This window comes from Pimephales promelas, chromosome 6 (assembly GCF_988280905.1).
Source record: "Pimephales promelas chromosome 6, fPimPro1.hap1.1, whole genome shotgun sequence".
Taxonomy (NCBI): Eukaryota; Metazoa; Chordata; class Actinopteri; order Cypriniformes; family Leuciscidae; genus Pimephales; species Pimephales promelas.
In genome coordinates, this window is record NC_142774.1 from 38156251 (window position 1) to 38177063 (window position 20813).

The window sequence follows — 20813 nt, forward strand, 5'->3', positions numbered from 1 at the left end:
AAGGTCAAGATCATTACACCGTGACACACAGCAACCTTTAAACCCTGACAGAACATCTTTGCGGCGCGGAGAGTGTTTGCACGTCGTGTGTACGCGTGCGAGAGAGAGCACAGTCCCGCGCAGGTGATGGTATTTATCCATCACCCCTGTACTAATTGAATCAGAAGACAAAGAACAACAAATGGATGCAGACTGCAGGTGTGGAGGCATATGAAAGAATGATGGAGGGAAAGAGGATGGCATCGAGAGGGAGGCAGTTAGCGATAGGGCAGAGGAAGTGGTATTAGCTGGCTAATTGCTTCAGAAAAGGCCATGGCATTACAGTGACAAATATCACCAGCTGTGGCTCACCTTTTATGAATTCAAAATATTAATGTATGCACCGATTCGCTCCCTTTGCAGATATTACTGTGTGAGTGACCGCTCAGTTCATCTATTAGATTATTATTTAAGTCTAAAACCTGCAGTTTACTTGTTTCCAAGGCAGGTTTCAAGACTGATAAATCATTTCTACCTGCTAAAAAGATTATTTTACTGTGAGAAAGAATAATCACAACTGACATGAACACAATGAATGTGCGTGTGTGTGTGCGTGTGTTATAAACGCACCTTTAAAGGGATACTCCATTTTTTTTTCATATTAAACTATGTTATTCCCTTAACTAAGACGAGTTGATGCATACCTCACTCGCCTCAATCGCTCTGGCGCGCGAGACACTTTGATCGCACTTAACTAGCCCAGTTCATTCAATATGGGCCAAGCAGAGAAGCGACCATACACATCCATGGTTTCCCTATTTAAACACAGTTACACAAGTAGAGTAACTCGACCAAGAATGGTGAAACAAAATAAAACTTTGCGCTTTTCTAAGTGTGTAAAATGGATAACTATAATGTATGGCGGAATACCACAGCAAGTGATTGGGAGCACTTCGACTCGGCGTAGTAATATCATCACACTGGTATAAAGTCCTCTCCCTCTCTGGAGTGATGATATTACTGCGCCGAGTCGAAGTGCTCCCAATCACTTGCACTTGTGGTATTTCGCCACACAATATATTATCATTGGTCGCTTCTCTGTTTGGATCCTAATTAATGAAAGAAGGCTAATTTAAAGGGATAGTTCACTTTTAAATTTATTTTGATATGTTTTAGTTTACCTCAAGGGCATCCAAGATGTAGGTGTGTTTGTTTCCGCAGTAGTTTCAATTTTGATATTTTTAGGTCAAACCGTTCTTGTCTGTCAGTCATATAATGGAGGTCTATGGTCACCACCTCAAAGAGCATGCTCAGAGAAGTCCAAATTAAACATGATTTAATGACTCGTAAATGTAAGTACACATCGATGGCCTAAGACACGAAACGAGCGGTTTGTGTGAGTAAACGAACAGTATTTATATCGTTTTTACCTCTTGTAACCACAGCCACGTCCAAGTGATTTGAGGGCGCGGGCGCTTCGGTCTGCGCAAGCGGAAGGGATCTCTCACGCGTGTACGTCACTCATTGTTTACACAGAGATTTCGGAAGCGTTACCTTTCACTGTGAAAATCTAAAGACGTTTAGATATACCGGAAATTGCAATGGAAGACGATTTCGATATTTTTTTTTCGCAACCGCGCGAGAGACCACTTCCGGCGCTTGCACAGACTGAAGCGCCCGAGCCCTAGATACTGTTCGTTTTCTCACACAAACAGCTCGTTTCGTGTCTTAGACCATCGATGTGTACTTAAATTTACGAGTCATTAAATCATGTTTAATTTGGACTTCTCTGTGCATGCTCTTTGAGGTGGTGACCATAGACCTCCATTATATGACTGACAGACAAGAACGGTTTGACCTAAAAATATCAAAATTGAAACTACTGCAGAAACAAAGACATCTACATCTTGGATGCCCTTGAGGTAAGATAAAACATACCAAAAATTAATCAATAATTTCAAATTGAACTATCCATTTAAGTGCTATCAAAGTGTCTCGCACACCAGAGTGATTGAGTGTTGATTGTTTTGAACAGCTAAAAACTGCTGATACTTTTTTTTTTTTTTACCATAGATTGAAGGTCCTATATATTAGTATGTATTCATTCAACACCCCATGGTTTGTCTGGTTTTTCTCCCTACAGCAACGCTATCCATCAGTCTGATGTCATCATTTCAGACAGATGTAAAGACCTCCTGGCGATACAGGGGCCACATTATAGTTTTTGCACAGGATTGCATACTGTGCACATAGTTTATGTTCCCCTCTGCGCTGACATAAATTCCCGAGTTTGGAGCTTTATGATTTAATTTATGAATATCTGACTCATGGCTGGCTGCATGATTAAAATGAAAGGGAATCTCATTTGAAATGGAAAGAAAAAGAGATTTGTTTGAATGGAAATGCATTCTGGGTTCTGATATGATTGTTAATTATGTGTTTCCATCCACAGAAACCTCCACACCAGCTGTAGAGACATCCAAACCATCTCAGCCTTCCTCTGTAGAAACCACCACAACACAGAAACCCAGTCCAGGTTAGTCGTTTTTACTTTCAATACGCATCATAAATACCATAAACCTCTAGAAATCAAAAACGTTGTAGTAAAGTGTGATCGCTGTGTAAATGTTACAATATAGATTATATCACAACAACATAAGCACACTCACACCACTTTTTTATTCAATTAATATCCCTTTCCCTTTAACTTAAGTAAAACAATCATGATTTTCAGTGGATTGTTTGGCAGAATTGTTGTCATTTTTTTTATTTTTTAACAGCTGAAGTCAAAGGTCAGAGCTCAGTTTAGCTTAAAGTGCCTTAAGCCGTCCAATGTTTTGCCGGGGTTGATGAATATTAATGCGAATGTATTGATGTATTCTTTTCAGTTACCAGTGCTGCCCTGCCGTCTCACAAAGGACTGTGTGATTTTGAGCAAGGATTGTGTGGTTGGACCCTTGACCCGGATTCTGACCTCAGTTGGGCGCTACACAGCTCCAGCAAAAGCACCGCCTTGGGTCAAAGTCAAGATCTCTCCATGGGCTCAAACAGTGAGTATTACACACACATTCACACACTGTGTGCACAAATACACACACATTTGCATGCATAGAGAGGTTGTCATGCCTGTAGGCTTTTGTCTGTTTTTATGCATGGAAACGCATTGCATTTACACAACAAATATTTTTTTTTTTTTTTACATTATATTATTTTACATTACATTAAGTTATATCATATTATAATATGGGGCAACAGTTAACAGTTTAGCTTCATTATACAAAAAAATTAATATATTTAAATAAATTATAATTGATAATTTTTTTTTTTTTATTATATTTTAAGATATTGTTTTTATAATATATAATATTTATACTGATATATAATATAAAATAATTAGGGCCGTCAAACGATTAATCGCGATTAATCGCATCCAAAATAAATATTTGTGTTTATATAATATATGTGGATGCACTGTGTATAATTATTTTATTTACAGTATATAAATACACACAAATGCTTGTATATATTTAATAAATATTTTCATACTGTATATATTTATATATAATTTATATTATATATTAATATCAATATTTTATATATAAATAATATTTTTTTCTTAAATATACATACATATGTGTGTGTATTTATATATATAAAATAATTATACACAGTGCACCCACATATTTTATGTAAATCCAAACTTTTATTTTGGATGCGATTAATCGCGATTAATCGTTTGACAGCCCTAAATAATAATATTAAAGTAAATAATAAAATATTAAATAATATTAATTTACATTTACAAAAACTTAGTTAATTATAGTTCTTCATAATTAAAAATATTATATATGAGTAATTAAATGCATGTAAATATTTTATACATACATTTATAAATTTCAATTGTATAATATTCTCTAATCTAATATTTTATACAAATATTTATATATTTTTTTAACTTTATTTTACTTTTTGAAATTTTCCTCTCAATTCTTATCTAATTTTACAAGCTTTACTGTGAACATCTTGGCTTGCACTAACCAGCATAAACCTGGTCTTGATCCTTGATCCTCATAGAAATTGATGCCAGTGTAAACTCACTCGGCAGACTATTTTTTGTGTAATATGACTCCAAATCAGTTTCCTATTAACGTTTTTTTATGCCTCACCCCAAAGACAAGTGCTTGGACTGTTCCCAGAACAGCCTTTTCCCTTTCTATCCCCAGTATGTGCTCTGGTAAACTCCTGTGACCTCATTCCCTTTCTACACGGCGGTCTGCTTTCCACATGTCAGACACTGGCATGGGATCTAGAAGAGGAAAACAGGATAAATGCTCGGCATGCTTTCTCTCTTCCTTTCTCCCTCCCGAACACTGTCACACTCCCTTTATTTCTATCCCATGACACATCGCAATTAGAAGCGTACACCAGGAACAAAGCATGACAGTGAAGGCAGAAATGATCTTGGAATGCTGAAACAATCACTTTTTGATTGAGAGCAGATACTACATGTTTGTCAATAAGAAAGCAAAAATTACCATATTTAATGCAATACACCTTTATGGTCTTGTTGTGAATGATCGTGAAAGAAAGAGATGATGAAATGCAAAACTTAGCTTTTGACGTTGTCTCAGCCTCCCTTTTTTTCAAATCTAGCTTCATTCCACATTTTCTATTTCTTTTCTTCATCAGTATTTGGTTTCATGTTGTCTCTTCAGTAAAGCAATATGGCACTCGAGCATGTGTTACAGTGATTTCACCATGTTTAAGTCAGGTGTTGACATGGTAAAATCACTAATGCTGGATCTCTCTCGAGTGACATTGCTTTTATAAAAAGGCAGCAACAGCAATATGAAGGGGACACACATGTTCACTAAACAATTGCATTCATTATTAACAGTAAACTATAAATAATTCTTCCGCCTAACTATAGGCTGTCTAAGGTTGCCAAACATTCATATAGAATTCAATTGATGTGAGGTCACTGCTGTGCATATGTTGGCTGTTTTACAACAGCTTCAAATGTGGCTCATTCTGTCAGATTTTAACAATTAGTTTAATACGTTTGCATTCATGTCATTGATTTGACATTTTTGTATATTTTCAATTATATACCGTCGTTCAAATTTTTTCTATTTTAATACAGTATATTAATATATATATATATATATATTAATTCAATTCATTCCTTTGATAGCAATGTTGAATTTTTTTTAGTCTTCAGTGTCACACTATCCTTCATAAATCATTCTAATATGTTGATTTGCTGCTCAAGAAACTTTTTTTTTCATTATTATCAATATTAAGAACAGTTGTGCTGCTTTATATTTTTGTGGACAAAAGAACATAAATGACTGTACTTTTGATCAATTTTGATTAATGTAATGCATCCTTGCTGAATAAAAGTATTAATTTCTTTAAAAAAAGATATAATATAATATAATATAATATAATATAATATAATATAATATAATATAATATAATATAATATAATATAATATAATATAATTAGGGCTGGGCAACGATAATCACATCCAAAATAAAAGTTTGTGTTTACATAATATATGAGTGCGTAGTGTGTATAACTGTTTTGCAAATATAAACACACACACATGCATGTATATATTTAAGAAAAAATGTGTTCTTAATATATCAAATATTTATATTTATACATAATATTAATTATGTATAAATATATATAAATTATATACATGAACATTTTTCTTAAATATATACAAGCATGTGTGTGTAATTATATATACAAAACAATTATACATATTACACACACATATATTACGTAAACAAAAAGTTTTATTTTGGATGCGATTAATCGCGATTAATCGTTGCCCAGACCTAAAATATAAAATAATACAATATAATATATGTGATGTAGACATTGCTAAGCAATACTCTTTTAATCATTAATTTAATTTCCAAAACATTAAAGAAGTAGAAGCATTGCAATTACCCAGAACTCCTTTCTGGAAGTTCAACAACCCCTTAAATCAGTCTCTTTCAGCTGTTGTGTGGCAAAGGGTTAATCCCGAATATCTTTATTTGACTTCAGAGGCGCAGATTCTTGTGGAAAAACTGCATTTCCAATGTATTCCAGTCCTTCACCTGCCTTCCAGGCGGATTTTTGCATAGACTTCCATGCACTTAGAGCCTCTTTCAAGAGATCATTATTCATTTCCCCATATACATAGTACTTATGATCAAAAAGGGTATTTTTTTTTCACATCAATAAAAGATATTCCCCATTCCACCCTTCACATCTCCTCATATATGCATTCCCATTGACGTTAAGGGGATTGTTATCCCAAACCTATTTTAAATTCATTGCCTTGGAAAATTTTAAATGCTCTCTCTGAAAGACTTAACAAGCCGTGCCGACAGCTGCAAGGTGTTATAGGCGGTTTTTGACAGTTCTCGAAATGTTTAAGACTCCATAGGTCACATGTCTCCTCCTCGTTCAATCGGATCACTCGGAGAGATGGCGGCCGCCACCACGTGAGCTGTCTTTTGACCTTGAAACGTCTGGAAAGATTATTCACGAATATATCGAGAGATAAAAGAGTGTGCACCTGTCTCGCCGCTCTTTCTTCACCGTAGGGGTCACGCCTTGCTCCCACTTAACGCTCTTTCACTCTCGGCTTAGCAAACAGACACCTCCCGTCACCTAAAAAGCCTACACTAAACCCAGTGGGCTCCCGTCGCTCACGAAAGACACTAATACTAATGACGAGGCACTTGACTTTTCCCACAGTGACACACTTGACTTTTCAGTAAAATCACACAGTGTGATGTTTAGGCGAATCATGTTGCTGAAAAACATAGTTTGGGTTCAGGAAGTGCTCACCGGCTGTTTGATAGGTTAGACCCAAAGTGACATAATCCAGACTGTAAAAATGTCATATGTTAAAAGGATATCTTGCCCAGTTGGGAATATATAAGATTGCATGCCACTAACCAAAAGGCTTCAAGATTCTATCACTTGGTAAAAACTAGGATGTGGATATAAACATGTGATTTCACTCGGCGGCCATCTTTGAAACGCCTCTCAGGCAGCTATTTCAGTCATGCGTCCTCTTTGGATGGGGAAACATCAAATTCTCCAAAGCTGTTCACCAAGCTTATGATTAATATTAATATTTGGAATCACCAATGAAATTCAGAAATGCAATTCTTATGCTCCAATAGCGTCTACTAAATAGTCGTCTCAGACTGTTTCTATAGCTCTTTTTCACAGCAGCGCCATCCTTGATTTTTAATGGGAATGAAAGCGAGGCTGTGAAGGATTGATATACATTTCTTCAATGGGTTATTTAATTTGTTTATGAATTGTTCTGCTGAAGAATCACTGCAAAAGTAGACTATTTTTCCAATAAATTTCAGTGGACAAAAAACTCTGAAGAAGGCCTAGGCTTTCTCAAACTTGGTCCTGGAGGGCCACTGTCCTGCAGAGTTTACAGTAGCTCCAACCCTGATCAAACACACCTACCATAGTGATCCTGAAGACCTTTATGAGCTTGCTCAGGTGTGTTTGATCAGGGTTGGAGCTAAACTCTGCAGGACAGTGGCCCTCCAGGACCCTGGTCTATATCAAACGGAGCATCTAACGGCAGTTGCAGTGACGTGATGACTTTACTAATCGCTGATTGGCTCTTTTACTTAGGAGGTGGGACTAATTCCGCCATATTACGTATTGCACTTTTCAGAGTAATTCGAGTCTTCATATATAGAGAGTTTTTGATGCTGACATGGACAGACTGTTTGACACACTTTATTATGTTCGTTCTTTCATAGGTTTGGGAAACTACCTTTACATTGAGGCCAGTCCTGAGACCCAGGGCCAGAAAGCCAGACTGTTCAGTCCCAGTGTGGATCCTGACACCGGACCTCTCTGCCTGATCTTCTCCTATCAGCTGGAGGATCAGGCAACACTCAGGGTCCTGCTGCAGAACAAACACCAAGAGGAAACCCTCCTCTGGTCCCTGCGTGGAGACCAGGAGCCCATCTGGAAAGAAGGACGGACCATCATACCTCGATCTCCAAATGAATTTCAGGTAAGCAGATTAGACTTGATAAAAAGTTGAATCTCTTTTAAACTGTGATTTAGAGTTCTGTCATTACAACTCTCGGAGAGATTGGCATGGTAATGGATATGGCAATGTTAATGAACTTGGTCTTGGTGGAAGACATGCTGCTGCTGCACATATATCATACTGGAAATAACCTCTGTGGCAGATGTATACGTTGAGGAAGGGCAGGCGGCTGACAGCAAACATTGCCAATATTTGAATATTGAGCAGAAAGCTCATTGGCTGTTGATGCCACAGTACCATGTAGATAACGATGTGATCGCTAACAAATTGATTTAAGGACCTATCAGGACCTATAAATCTTTTCAAAAAGGACATTTAGGGTCCTATCTTGTACCCGGCGCAAATGACTTTGTACACCGACGCATGTATCATTCCTACTTTTCCCTCCACAGACGCACGTCGGTAAACTAGGAAATGAACTTGCGCCCCCTGGGTGGGTCGGCGCAAAAAGGAGGCGTGTTTCGGCGCAAGCGTTCCCTTGTGCTATTTTGCAGTTCCAGAAAACAATTCCGCCACTGACCAGGAAAAACCTAGTCTAAAGTCAGTCGCGCGTTGCATATTGTTCATAATGCTATTTTAAGTGCGCATGCTTGGGCATAATGTGCACAATGCGCATACATTTTGTTACTCTCATCAACACATATTGTTATTTTTGCAAATCATACATTATAACTGGATACATATTAACACATGAGGGAAATCATTGTGGTTTAGCAATCTAGCTTACACATTTAACCAAATTTTTCAGGCTAATTGTAGTAATGATGGATCAGACCTGTTCGCCCAATTGTGGCAAAACACGTTTGTATATAAGGACATCTGACAAATTAGTTTGTCCGTCAAGAACCAGGAAAAAAAAATCTGAAGATTTCGAAATCACCTGGTAAATTCACCATAATAATAACAATCTGTCATGCAACATGCGTAACTGTTCTTAAAGGGTATGTTGGATGACGCTCTGATTGGTTTATTTCACGTTACGCCCAAACCACACCTATGAATAATCAAGCTATTTCAGACCAACTTTTTTTTAAACTTGCGTCAGGCACACAAGTCATTTATCCTGCCGGTTAAATAGCAACAGTGCCGAGATCCGCCCACAAAGTTACTTGCGCTTCGCGCTTGATACTTGCGTTTCAGATCGTTAAAGAGACACTCCACTTTTTTTGGAAATAGGCTCATTTTACTACTCCCCCAAAGTTAAACAGTTGAGTTTTACCGTTTTCGAATGTATTTCTGGTCCCATTGACTTCCATAGTAGGAAAAAAATATACTATGGAAGTCAATGGGACCAGAAACTGTCTGGTTTACTGATATTCTTCTAAATAATGGATTCGAAAACGGTAAAACTCAACTGTTTAACTCTGGGGGAGTGGTAAAATGAGCCTATTTCCAAAAAAAGTGGAGTATCCCTTTTAAAATAGGGCCCTTAGGCTGTAAAATATAGGGCTGTCAAATTAGCATGCAAAAAAAAATGATTCATCATGTTTAAAAGCATTATTAATAAATGTTGTCTTGTTTTCTCAAGACAGTCTTGTTTTCTTTATTGTAAACTAGCTTATAACTTATGTTGATATAAAGAAAATCTGGTTTTGGTCTTGCGAAAACAAAATAATTATTATATATTATGGTGTTCAAAATTTGAGATTAATTGATGAATCTCACACATTTCACCCCAAAATTAAAAGCAAAGGTGTGTTTTGTTTGTTTTTAAGCCTATTTAAAGATTAATTACATTATACATCATATTTATACATCATAGTAATATTTGTTGTTCTACATTTGTACTATAATACAAATCACATGGGATTATAATGGAAATTCAATTAAAAAGGATAATGAAATAATGTCACAATGCTAAAATTCATGGTCCCGAAACATAATTTATTATTTTATTTATTTTGATTGTGGGGTAAAATTTTATATGTTAGTGAAATTCACCCCAAAACGTGATTAATTGCTTACAGTAAATCTATTGCCCAAGTGATTACTCGTTTGAAGAATGGACGCCGTTTACATTTGTTTGTTTAGTCTTGGTAGCCTGACAGATATCATGGTGACATTTCGTGTTTTCTATGTGCTCACATTTCATCACACAGGTGGTAATCGAAGGATTTTTTGAGGGTCCCAAAGGCCACATTTGGATTGATAATATCCACATGAGTGTGAACACACCGCTGGAGGAGTGTACTCGTAAGTCTTCCATCATTAGCTTTATCCTTTATACTTTTATTGTCATTTATAGCGGCAACTTAAGCCAACGGCTTGCATTATCTCCACCAGATGTTTCTCCCTGCCACGCTCTTTCTGGTTTCCTGTGAAGTCACCATTATCTCTTCATTACAGATGGCACATATTCCAGTTCCACTATTTTCACCATAATTCGTTTAGATTCTGAAGACACTCGCTCCATAAACCTCTCCTTTTAATGTGATCAAACCTAGCCATCACAGCCACTATCTCAAAGAGCTTCTCAAAATAGAATTTATTAACATGAAAAGAGGACACACACAAAAAAATTCTGCGCTTCATTGTTTGCCATCAAAAGCAAAATGTAGAATCAAATCTAGGCCACAAATGCCCCTGGGCTCCGATGCTAATCTATGTTTCATTATTTCCTTCGTGCTTCTCCTTCCATGTTTGTAAACAGAGCTTTTTAACGGAATTAGTTGATAGCCAGAGCTTTTTGAGGACGGATCTTGCACAGAAGCTTTGTGGCTTATGGTCTTAAGGATATCAGAATGTGACCATGTGCTCGTCGCTACTCCGATTCCTGGTCCATAACTAGAAACTCTTCATTTAGTCATTTTTGGCTCGCAGCATTGTCGCTTGGCTCGCTCTGAGGCTACGGGACTTGGTGGTTTATTTCGAATCCAAAAATTGGAAGCCTCCAGAGCTCATGTTCCACCATGCGCCTGCTGTGATTCTTCCCAAGGCATGCTGGGAGAATTCTTATCGACCCGTCCAGTTGGACTTGCAGTTCCCGCCAAAAAGAGACCCCCGAGCCGCTGGCCCTCACAACAGTTGTCCCTCGTCTTTTCCTAATTGTTTGCATCTCAAGAATTCAAGCAATCTCCTCTGTTTCTCCTTGTTCGCTCTTCAAAACAAAACCTTCACAACATGAAAACAACTTAAAACTTGAAAACACGCTCCTCTGCCAACAAATTGAGAATCAAAATACCTTTTCTGATCACTGTATGAGGATGGGACAGATTTTTATCTGATTTATCTGAAGAAAAAAAAATGCTTTTAAGAAAAAGCATTTGGAATCAGCACCTGTGTGAATCTCAAAAAACATGTTAAGGTCATGTTTCATCCCAAAAATTAAGGACTGTGAAGATTTCTTTGCATTGTTTACATTATTTGCATGACCTCATGGAATATTTGTGCTTTTAAATATTAGCAACACAGCAGGAATAATCAAATGATCTAGTGAAGGAAAAGGGTGATTTAAGAGCGGTATAAAACTTAGAAATGGTGACCAGTTACTAGAATGGTTTATTTAATTTTTTGGGGGGGGGAAAGTCAATAATTTACAGGATTTGTTTTTGATTAATCTTTAGGTTTTAATTAAAAAATAACAACACTGACACTCTAAAAAATGCAATTGGGTCAAATATGGACAAACCCAGCCATTGGATTACATTTTTAAATTACATTTTTTAACCCAATGTTTGAGTTTGTCCACATCTGACCCAAAATTGGGTTAAAACAACCCAGGATTTTTTAGAGTGTACAAGATTTTTTTATTCTACTTAGTTATTATTATTATTAATTTAGAATAATAGAATCAATAATAACAACAATACATGATAATATTATGGCAATTGGGAATAATAAACAATAGATATTGATGATAATAATAATATGAATTTTACTAACCACAAAAGTAAACATTTGGACACATTTCAGTATTTGTAGTAAATTAATACGCTGAATTATCATGAAAATAGTGCCACAATCCACAAAATCGTAATGGCATTGTATATTTCTTTTGATTTGAGCATGAAACATTTCCTGAAAAGTCTTTTGATGTCGTCTTTTGATGGTCTCTGATGTGGGTTATTCATCAATTTATGAAGTTCAGTGCATGTTTTCAGAGTCATCAGCCTCTGATACAGTAAGGCAGAGATGTACCCCGCCGTTAACCTTGCATTGCATATTAACATTTTACTCTGTTTGTCTTTCTCTCTTTCTCTGTCTCTCCCGATCCTTCTCTCCCTCATCCAGAGCCCTTTCCCGCGTTCCCTCCGGACATGACCGGTGAGTTTAAACTCTCTGCCTCGGGTGTGAATGTTTGCACTTCCTGCTCTCTGCCCTGCTCAGCAGTTATTGTTAACAGGAAAGATATAGGATTTGTTTTACTTCCTAGCATGTGGTATTTATGCAGTGAGTTGAGGAACCAGGGGTTGGGTCGGTTATTTGAGGTGACCGGTCCGTTTCAGATATATTTTTTATTACCTGTCGAGGTCCCGATTGGGAAAGCTGTCCAAACGTGGACTGTCAGGCTGATGAGCCCTTGAGGACCCGTTTGTGCGACACGATTTGACATTCAAGAATTAATTCCCCAGAAATCTTTGAAATATTACCAAAAAGTGCATGAAATATTTCAGTCATTATTCGCCGAACATTGTCTCCTCTGTCATAGCTCTCAAATCTCACTCAGGTTGTGTTAAAATTGTAACGTTTGATGCCATTGACTCAGTTTGGCCTATTTGTATCAGTCCTAACGTGATGGGCATCCTGTCAGCCTATTTTGGGGCCATCTTTCTAACACTTGTGCAGTTTTACAGTTACAAAAAACCTGGGAAACATTTCAGGGTTGAAACATTTTTAAAGAAATTGATACTATATTCAAAGTCTATAGGAAATAAAGAAAGGGCAGCTTCCTTTGTGACTCACTGGATGCCAAATGTCACTAAGGAAAACCGTTTCTTATAAGATGCGAGGTGCTCTTAGTTCCGGATGTGAATGCATGTGCATTTGTGTGTTTTTTTTTTTGGAGACATTTGAACTCTAAAGTGCATATTTATTTATCTAGATTTGTTGACTTCATTTAGACCTTTTTTCATTAGCAGAGCAAAATAACTGCACACAATTGTACATGGACAGTTAAAAAGAACGTTTTATACAACTGTTGAATCCAAGCAATATCATAGTCACAATCACCTGCATTCTGTAGTATTTTTTTGCTATCGTGCTTAATCGTTTATCTGGAGCGTTTATTAAAGGTGCAATATGTAATATTTTTGATGTCAATATGACATCCATAACCATGTTTTCAGTGGTATATACTTAATAAACCGTAATGTTTTTATTACCTTAGAATGAGACATTTATATCTACATAACCGTGGTCACCCCCTTCTATATGAAGGTCGACATATTGTGACGTCATGTTTCTACCGTAGCGCGTTTTGTCACTCCCTTGAAAGAGAAGCCGCAGAAAGCTAAGCTAGCCATAAACACCGCGAGTAGTGACTTTTGTTTCATGTAATTTAGTTCTTCTCCCTCGCTGTGTAATGGCTTTGCTATGTGGGGATAAATGTGCTGGTTACGTTCGTGAGACAGCTGATTAGTACTCTAATCATTGACCGTAAAACAGTATGTTACAGGAATCACAAACCCGTCGAGCACGGTTGACATGTCGATCTTGGAAGCATTTTAAAAGTTTTCAAAATCAGGGGGAAAAAGCCTATTTTGTGTAGTAAATGGTGTCTAGGGGATTCAAAGGCGTGCACGAACAGCAAAATGCCGCTAAAAATCACACACTGCACCTTTAAAGGGATAATTCACCCAAAAATTAACATTTTGTCTCTCACGCTCCGGTTGTTCCAAACCTCCAGTTTCTTTTTTCAGTTGAACACAAAATAAGATACAATGAATTTTGGTAATCAAACATTTGACGGTAGCCATTGACTTCCATAGTATAGGAAAAAAAACACTATTACTGTCAACTGTCTTGTTATCATCATTCTTTAAAATATCATCTTTTGTGTTCAACTCAAGAAAACTCATACGGGTTTGGTGAAAACCAAATAATGACAACATTTTCATTTTTAGGTGAACTATCCCTTAAATTAGTACCTGACATAGAAAATCAAATCATCAATCGAATGATTTTTCCTCATCCGTAATCACAAACGACTAGAAAAGTCATGGGAATTGTTGGAAAGGTGTGGGATCCCAGTATTTGTCAGTGTATACGGACACATAGACGTGATTTTTTTCTTCTTCAAATGACTGCAGTCTAACAGTGGACAGTTTGATGGCTTTTTATATTTGGAGCTCTATTTCATTTTTATTTTTGGTTTTAAAAATCCTTGCATTGGCAAGAATACCTAAGGAAGCTACCAGCATATTAGCACTTCCACTTCCTTTTGTGAAATGGGTGTCAATAAAATGCACAGGCAGCCAAGTCACTCTCCCTAATGAGTGGGAGTCATGCTCCGTGGCTGAATATAGCATAACAAGATGTCTGCCTGTGCCGGGTTCTGCTCAGATGGCAGCATTGCATCAGAGACTCAGGGTATGTCTCGGAGTCCCTGGAGAACTGTTGTTTTTTTCATTCTTTTCTCAAATGTTCGCTTCTCACACTGTGCTTACTAATCCATGAGATAGACAAAGCAGAGCTGACAAGACCTTCTGCTTCCACTTGTTGTGTGATCATAATTTTTGTGCTATTTTGGTTTCTTTTGTCAAGATGTACGGTTGTTTTTTATTTTCAGTGTCAGAAATTGGTCAAAGCTTTTTTTTCAAATTTAAACTCAACATGCGGCGTTTCACGTCAGCTTTAAAGGAGTATTTCAAAAAAACTTTTGCTGATAATTTACTCACCCCCATGTTATCCAAGATGTCCATGTCATTCTTTCTTCAGTCGAAAAGAAATTAAGGTTTTTGATGAAATCATTCCACGATTTTCTCCATATAATGGACTTCAGTGGGAACCAAACGGTTCAAGGTCCAAATAAGAGTTTCAGTGCAGCTTCAAAGGGCTTTAAACGACACCAGATGATGATGAAAGGGTCTTATCAAGCGAAACGGTCGCTTAGTTAAAAAAAATAAAATAACAAAGTTTAAGTTTTATAAGGTCAAATGCTCGCCTTGCTCTGTTCTGTAATGCACTTTCGTGACTCTCCTGTTCAAACTCGTTCATCAAAATGAAAGAATCTTTTTTCGAGTCAATGAACGAATTGACTCCGAAAAAGATTCATTCATTTTGATGAACGAGTTCGGACAGGAGAGTCAGGTATTTATCGTATTTATTTGTATTTATTTGTGTGTGCATTCATATCATTTCAGTAGTTCAATTATTGATAATCAAATTTCATCAAATAAGTAATTGCGACAATTTTTTTTTTCCTTAGTAAGTAATCACGACAAGTTCACTGCACTTTTCAACTAGCCTGGTTAAAACCAGACCATTCTCAGTTGTAAGTGAGTTATGGTTTGGCGAAGCTTCATAGACAAATCATTTCCAGAGGGGCGTCACCAACGGACGTCACGGATAGACCAAAAACTAATCAGAGCGATGAAGGAGATGGCGTATGCAGAGCGGCGAGTGTTGTCTGCTTGGTTTTTAACTAAAAGGACACGTTCAAATCGCTTAAAACAGACGCGATAGCTGATTCGAACGAGTGATGTTCGACAGCGACATCCATCTTTGTAATATAGGCTACAAAATCTGCTTCAAAATCCCAGCGCTGTCGTAAGCGCTGTCGTAAGCCCGCCGCAACGTTTCTGATTGGTGCCGCGATTTTGACGGATTGGAAATGGGCTTGATTGAGCTCTTTGCCAAACTAACTTTCAGAGCAAATCTAAATTTGCCGGAAGTTGTCTGGGTTTTCCCAGACTACTTTTCAGCCTTTCTGAATTTAATCATTAATAAAAAAATTAGGTTTTGTGTGTGTGATTGACGTAGGTTTCATGGTTAGAAACATAAATGCATGTCATCATAATAATTTAAATCAAAATTGGAGCAAAACCAAAAAATCCACAGAATCAGTCTTGTATGCGGTCACATTGAGTCTCTCTCAATCTGAATAGTGATGCATCACAATATATTGACGAAGTTGTCGATGCCCAGCCCTATTACCAACTCCTGCTATAGTCAAGTATCTGTCAGCGTTCTGCAATAAGCTGAGGGAGAACAGAATGCATGTGCCTCTGCTTGGCAAAACAGCCTCTTGTTTGAATGCAGCCCCAATGTACCCCTAAGACATAACGGTTTAGAGAACTACCAGAAGTCTACGCCTTTTGACTAGTCCTGAAGAGCTGCTTGTCCCAAATCCAGCATGCCAAAAATATGATTTATACGTAGTACGGCATCCCCACTCCCCAGGACTAGAGCCTGGCGGTCTTTGTTTGCAACATGCTTGGACTCTGACTCAGGTGCCTATTTGAAAGCACGTTACATAACAGCACTGCATTCACAGCCATTGTTTCACTGTACACGGTGCTATGCAACCCAACTCAGATCCCTCAATAACCGTTCCTCTACTGGAAAGCGATCATTTCATGTTGATTTCGAACAGTGAAACATGGAGCATGAAGCTTCTACCCTACACGACCGTATGCCAAAACAGTCAGCATCTTTCATTAGTGTGTTTGCATTTGAACCTAGCAGTAGTGTGGCGTGTTTCACAGCTTGTATATCTCTCCACCAGGGGGAGCCCTACCTAACAGCAGTGAGCCAACAATAGATACGCTGTCAGAACCGCCCGTTTTGCCCAACTGGTATTACATAATGGCTGGTGGAGGAGCCATCTTGTTCCTGATTATTGTCATTGTCATGGCCGTTAGCTGTCGCCATCTTACGGCCAGGAGGAATCAACCCACAATGGCCTACTACAGCCCCCACAGTGCACATCACCCGAACGGCGGCGTGCACAGGTCTGGGGGGACACCCAAATTGACTGTATGGGTTGAGAAGGGCGATGGGAATTCCTACTGGTGAGAGACCTGGACTAAAGGTTTAGAGGTTTGCCTACAAATGCTGACTTTATGAAGGAAGTCCTTGATGAAGCGGATCTCGGACTGAAGAGTTGGAGGAGAACGCCTCCAGATGCTTGGATTTGGATGCATCCAGATGGACCCAACCCCATTTTTTTCGGTTTCCTCATTCTCTCCGTGTTCTTTTCTTCCTTGGATGCTAACGACCCTGTCTTACTGGTGTGCTCAGCTTGTTTACCACATCTAGCCAGCTCATGCTCATCTGGAGGGACCTTCTCCAAGAGTGAATCTGTATCCAGCCTCAAGATGGATGCCGTGTTATCCAATGACCTTAATCACTGATCCTGGACTGACTTTGATCCAGTCTGCTGTACTTATGTCAAATCAATGTGGTCAGAACATTGGGGAGTTGTTGTGGACATGCTGTCTGACACAATGTTTGCACTTTGACTCGTCCATGAGATTGATCACGAGTACCTCTTTACCTTATCATAGAAGAACAAGGGAACAGACCTTTGGTGAAAGAGAGAAGACAAAGCGTTCATAGAGGAGGGAGCTCCAATACTGAGAATGTGCTTCTTAGCACTTTTTGAATACAACGCAAGCATGATTTAATTAGTAATAAGGGAAGGGGAAGTATTACATAAAAGGTTTCTGCATGTAAACAACTTGAGTTAAGACTAAAAAATGGAGAGCCCACCTAAGCTGTCATGATGAACATTGCCGTTAAAGTCAACATGAAATCGAAATGGAGTTTCTAATCCATGTTCTTGGTCTTATTGTGAGTGATTGAGCCCATTATTGGTTAACCTCATTGGTAACCTGGTTTAGGCTGCTGTTGTAGGTAATGCAGCCTTCCTAAAACCTTGTAGATGAATGCCGGTTTTCAATAACATAATGAAGTCTGCTTTAAACAATGATTGATTTAAGAAAGTTCTGCTCCACAATCCACTGAAGGTAGCCTGACTTCGTCATACTCATATTCTATTGAGAATATGAGTCTGAGACCGCTCCGAACCAGGAAAAAACCGAACCAGGAAAAAAAAAACCCTCTGCACTCAATTGGATAGTCGGACAGACCTACAACCAATCAGAGCAACGCAGTGAGTCAAATACTTTGCATAGCATAGTTGTCAACAACAGAACTTACTTATTTTAGAAGTAAAATAACGAGTGTTGCTTCTTTCACTTGGTCCTTCATGAAAACCACAACGACCACATGCTTTTCATTACGTCCCATCTTCTTAAGTTAGCGACCGTCAGAGCCAGCTAATAAGTTACACTTTTGCCGAATATCTTTCCGATCGACAAATGGCTTGATTGCAGTTTTCTGTTTGTCTATTAAAATTAGTGCGCTGTCGATTAATTTTATAAACAGACGCGAAAGCAGAATCTATCTCAATTCTCCAACTGCGGTCATCTCTGAAGGAAACCAGTTAGCGCTCTTTGATAACGTGATGATTACGTCCCTGCAGATCATCTGTCCATCATCATATAAAGCCCGCCCTGGCAATCTGATTGGCCCGATCATTTTTTGCCTGATCATAATTACTCCTCAATGGATCGAGTCCAGACCGAAATTCCCAAACATAAAATGTTGTGGGCGGAGTTCGGGCTGGCATCCAGGCTACACTGAAGGCCTTTTCCAATCAATTCTTGATGAATAAAATTGACACTTTTTCTCATTTTAATTGGAAATGCATCATTACGGAAGTAAAAACGGATTGTGGATGTTCTTTCATGTTGACTTTAAACATTTCATTAGGCATGGTTTCATATCAATGATGTGCTAAACTTAAATGAATTGATGGCGCCACCTTTGAGTTAAGAGAAGGGGGATTGTGTATGGGAGTCTTCATGTTTTGTGTTCATTTCTTTGTTCTTTGTGGCAGTATCTAGGTTATTCCTTTGTATCTCACATTTCTCCCAAAAGATCCCTCAAAACTGCGTTGGCGTGTGTTATTCTGAGCAAACGCTTGCTGGTGTGGAGGCTCCAAAAACAAGTCCCATAAACAAAGACAGCTGTTTCCTTTCTCCGTTTTCATTCGATGAGGAAGCACTGAGTGCCGGGGTGGGAGAAAACCTTGTGCAGATATCAACACCTGGTTGCAATTTTGGTTCACTGAAGCATCATGAGGCTTCGAGAATGATTAGCAGTGAATAGTGTCCAAGACTGCCATGTGCTCTTTCATAGCCATGTTGAATCACTTACTGAATTGAGTTGTCATTCAGTTATGTCGGAGCAATACAAACAAACTGTGGATGTACCATTTGATTAATATATGTGCCATAGTATTGAATTGGTACTCCATGGTATTACTATATGAAGAGTTCAGATGCAAAAGCCTCTAAATGCCATTTGAAATTTTCTTCTAAAATGACCATTTTTATCAAGCTTGTGTATTTAAGTTCAGTAATTTCACTTAAATGACAATTAATTGCCATTTAAGTGAAATTACTGAACTTAAATATACAAGCTTGATAAAAATGATCATTTTAGAAGAAAATTTCAAATGGCATTTAGAGGCTTTTGCATCTGAACTCTTCATATGTCCAAAGCAGAAACTATGTAAACATTTTTTAAAAGAATAGGTCACCCCAAAATGATTTTTTTTTCTTTGAAACACAAAATGAAAACGTTCATGCTGCTCCTTTATGTGAAAATTACAGACAACAAAACTCGCCATATAATCATAAAAGTGATTGACTTGTATGACCATACGATGGCTTCACATGAGCAAAAATATAGTTTGACAACAATAACATTAAATGGATACTCCACTTTTTTTGGAAATAGGCTCATTTTAGGGTCCCTCAGGGTTAAACATTTGGGTTTTACCGTTTTCGAATCCATTCAGATGATTTTCCTGATATTTCGAAGAATATCAGTACCCAGGTCTCATTGACTTCCATAGTAGGAAAAAAATATACATTGGAAGTCAATGAGACCAGAAACTGTCAGGTTACTGATATTTTTCTAAATATCCGAAAATCGGCTGAATGGATTCGAAAACGGTAAAAACTCAACTGTTTAACTCTGGGGGAGTGGTAAAATGAGCCCATTTCCAAAAAAGTGGAGTATCCCTTTAAGCGACAATGGTTATTTTTTGACAGCGTTCATTACCTTTTGCACTTTTATTTTATAGAGAAACAGTGTTCACATTTTTCATCTTTCCCTTTCACATTTGAAAGAAAGCCATACAGGTTTGGAACGAAACATAATTTCCATTTTTGTGTGATCTATACCTTTAAGAACATTGGGCAGATCTAACATCAGGGGTCAAGATAGGATATATAGAGCTGTTCAAAGTGGAAATAAAAAGATAAATCCTCCTGGCTCCCCAGGGCCTTTTTAATGCCATTTCGTGAGGTGGTAAGAGATGTTTTGGCACCGTCAAGCAATGTGCTTTTAAAGCAGCCACTTTATCACTCTTTTCTTCCCTAAACTGTGTCCCCAACTTCTTTCTACACTCTTAATATTTTTTAATTAGTTAATGGACCAGATAGCATTTATTAAAGCTGCTATAGGCGTTCCGGCCCCCTCCCTGTGCCTCTCGTCGATTCAGGAAACCACATTAATGAGTGCGAGGTGTCATGCCAAACAGCCATTCTTCTCGGGCTCTCAAATACATCACGTATACTGAACCGAGAAGCTTCTAATTAAGCAGAACAGTCTATTTTTCAATTAGCGGAGGATTGCGGTTGATGCTCAAACCCCTGCAAATGTCTCCTCGGATTCAAATGACTCGCTGTACTTTTAGACACGGGCATCTCAGGGGTT

At 37.9% G+C, this 20813-nt stretch overlaps 1 protein-coding gene across 2 annotated transcripts in view; it reads left to right on the top strand.

Moving 5' to 3' along the window:
- nrp2a (neuropilin 2a) overlaps positions 1-20813 on the top strand; it is an 87550-nt gene that overhangs the window by 60364 nt on the left and 6373 nt on the right. The window contains exons 11-16 of one of the 2 annotated variants that reach the window (XM_039648322.2): positions 2432-2515; positions 2868-3029; positions 7783-8042; positions 10181-10274; positions 12312-12344; positions 16747-19375. In XM_039648322.2, coding sequence (XP_039504256.2) covers positions 2432-2515; positions 2868-3029; positions 7783-8042; positions 10181-10274; positions 12312-12344; positions 16747-17036 — 923 coding nt within the window. In that variant the 3' untranslated portion in view covers positions 17037-19375. Of the gene's footprint in view, positions 1-2431; positions 2516-2867; positions 3030-7782; positions 8043-10180; positions 10275-12311; positions 12345-16746; positions 19376-20813 lie in introns of those variants that run through there. The other variant, XM_039648321.2, reaches the window with a different exon arrangement.